We start from the raw sequence: 2,768 nt of genomic DNA, 5'->3' as shown, positions 1-2,768 counted from the left end.
AGCAAGATGCCTTGAAAGTCTAGCCATTTCGTCCTTTGCGCTTAATGCGCTCGCGCCTTGGACTCTTTGTAGCCTCAAGATTTCCTGCAAATGGGAGAGAGGAGAAAGAAACATTGATAAGATGATTCTATCTTTTCGAGCAGAACTTTTTACTTTCTATTAAGAGGGAGATATATGAGAGTTAGTTACCCGAAGGAGAGTTACGGCTATCTTGTATTGAGCACAAATAGTGGCTTGAGCTTTGATATCTGCTCCACGTGATTGATCTTTAGCCAGAGCCAAGAATGCTTCGTCGAAGCAAGAAAGTGCATCTGGAAGCTGGTTTTGTTCGAGATGGGCAAGTCCAGTCTTGAAACAAATCGGAGCTGCAGCTCCACGTGGAACCTGAGAGTAGTAATCATAGGGGAGAAAGCAACAGTGAGATTTCTGTGTCGCATTGTATCTAGAATGTAATTTCAGGACATTGGCAAGTTGAATTGCATGCAAACACATAGGACAAATCAAATACACATTTACCTGTCCAGGACGAACTGATGCAGGAGGCGATTGAGGCTGTCCAGGAGGCTTCCCAGAATCACCGGTATTTGGAACTCCAAGAACGCTCAGGTCAAGAGGCTGTGTAGAAACCGGAACCTGGTTTGGCCCCTGGGTCTGACCAGGATACTGTTGAGGAACACCACCATCAGGAAGTCCAACAGTCTGAAATGGAGCACCCGGTTGTTGACTTGCCTGTTGAGGATACTGTTGAGGAACGCCACCATCGGGAAGACCAATATCAGGCAGAGGAGTATTATTTGCTTGATTTGAAACACCCTGTGCAGCTTGAGCAGCTTGATCCATTTTCGAAAGATAAGTGCCAGGAGGAGGCAATGTCTTGGCAACCTCAACCGATGGGATTGTGTTTTGGAAAAAGTCTTCCGGTATTGGCGCGGCTACACCAGATGGAGGTGGTTGAGAAACTGGTTGAGGTTGCTGTGTCCATGAGCCCATCGCGAAAGGATCAACAGGAGCAGATGCAGAACTCGGAGCAGCTGTAGTTGCAGCTGTTGAGGAAGAAGGCTGGCTTAATATCTGACCCAAATCCTGGGATCCAGCACTAATTGATTTTGTTCTACTCATTCCTAAGCCTAGCCCATCTCCGAGTTTAAATGTTTTAGCAGCTTCTTTAAGCTTATTGACGTCCACAGTGGTGGATGTTGGCTTTTCTCGTATTCTAATTTGCAGCTTCTTAGTTTTTGGCACACCTTCCTCGTCACTGCTGCTGCCATCACCAGCAGCACCATACATTGTTTTCTTGAATTCCTCAGCAGCCTTTGCCTGTTCATCAGCTACGTTTTGTTTTCCAAGGGATTCCAGACCCATCAACGAACTGGATTCACCAGCAGGAAGTGCCAAAGGTTTATCCGATACAGGTTTACCCAACAAACTAAGCCCTCCAGGTTTAGAAACTAAGCTGTCTTCTTTAATTTCCACAACATTAACTCTACCTTTGACACATCCCAAGTATACACCAATATGATCAGCTACTATTGAGGGGATGGTTCCATCTTCGTTCTTCATATATGGCATTACTTCCCCAGCAAGCTCCCACTTAGGTATGCTCTTCATGTCGGTTGGAGTCTTGATTTCCCAGTTGCCACCACCCCATTCTGGTCCTTTTGGAACCATACTCTCAGCTGCAAAATTAGCAAAAATTCCCTGGGTCCATCCTGTAGACCGTACTCGTAAAATCCTTTCACAATATCGTCTTAACTCGGGATCTCCGCTTTCTTCTTCCAATTTCTGGGCAAGACGACGCATAGCACTAGGGTTGAGGTGGCATATGAAAAGATCTAGCATGCTCTCGTAGTCGGCTATTACTTCAAAAGTTTCCTTTGCGCTATCAAATTGACCATATCTACAGTACCAAATGTCCAAAGTAGTTAGATAACTGAACCTTGCCAGAAACATTTCCATGAGAAACTAGCATAGAGATGAAATGTAGGTACAAGGATCAAGAAGTGTTATATCTAAGTTCCAACTAACTATAGATAGTGACTGGGGAGGCGGTAAAAAGATACACTTGAGATTAACTTTTCAAGGTCCAGTTCATGATGCCCTAAAACTCCCACATATATTAGTTCGACAGAAAATGAGGTTGAATAGGCCGTCCAACAGTAACTAACTATATTTTTTAGATGCTACATATGTCCTGCACGGAAAGTTTANTGAGCAGCTTGATCCATTTTCGAAAGATAAGTGCCAGGAGGAGGCAATGTCTTGGCAACCTCAACCGATGGGATTGTGTTTTGGAAAAAGTCTTCCGGTATTGGCGCGGCTACACCAGATGGAGGTGGTTGAGAAACTGGTTGAGGTTGCTGTGTCCATGAGCCCATCGCGAAAGGATCAACAGGAGCAGATGCAGAACTCGGAGCAGCTGTAGTTGCAGCTGTTGAGGAAGAAGGCTGGCTTAATATCTGACCCAAATCCTGGGATCCAGCACTAATTGATTTTGTTCTACTCATTCCTAAGCCTAGCCCATCTCCGAGTTTAAATGTTTTAGCAGCTTCTTTAAGCTTATTGACGTCCACAGTGGTGGATGTTGGCTTTTCTCGTATTCTAATTTGCAGCTTCTTAGTTTTTGGCACACCTTCCTCGTCACTGCTGCTGCCATCACCAGCAGCACCATACATTGTTTTCTTGAATTCCTCAGCAGCCTTTGCCTGTTCATCAGCTACGTTTTGTTTTCCAAGGGATTCCAGACCCATCAACGAACTGGATTCACCAGC

At 45.0% G+C, this 2,768-nt stretch overlaps 1 protein-coding gene across 1 annotated transcript in view; it reads right to left on the bottom strand.

The window, feature by feature from the left end:
• LOC104783985 overlaps positions 1-2,768 on the bottom strand; it is a gene marked incomplete in the record, with an annotated part of 11,185 nt that overhangs the window by 1,457 nt on the left and 6,960 nt on the right. The window contains 4 exon segments of the mRNA XM_010509071.2: positions 1-84; positions 190-384; positions 517-1,962; positions 2,268-2,754. Coding sequence (XP_010507373.1) covers positions 1-84; positions 190-384; positions 517-1,962; positions 2,268-2,754 — 2,212 coding nt within the window.

Source organism: Camelina sativa, chromosome 4, assembly GCF_000633955.1.
Source record: "Camelina sativa cultivar DH55 chromosome 4, Cs, whole genome shotgun sequence".
NCBI classification, from domain to species: domain Eukaryota; kingdom Viridiplantae; phylum Streptophyta; class Magnoliopsida; order Brassicales; family Brassicaceae; genus Camelina; species Camelina sativa.
Note: the sequence above shows the minus strand (reverse complement) of the source record. Positions and strands in the feature narration are given on the sequence as shown.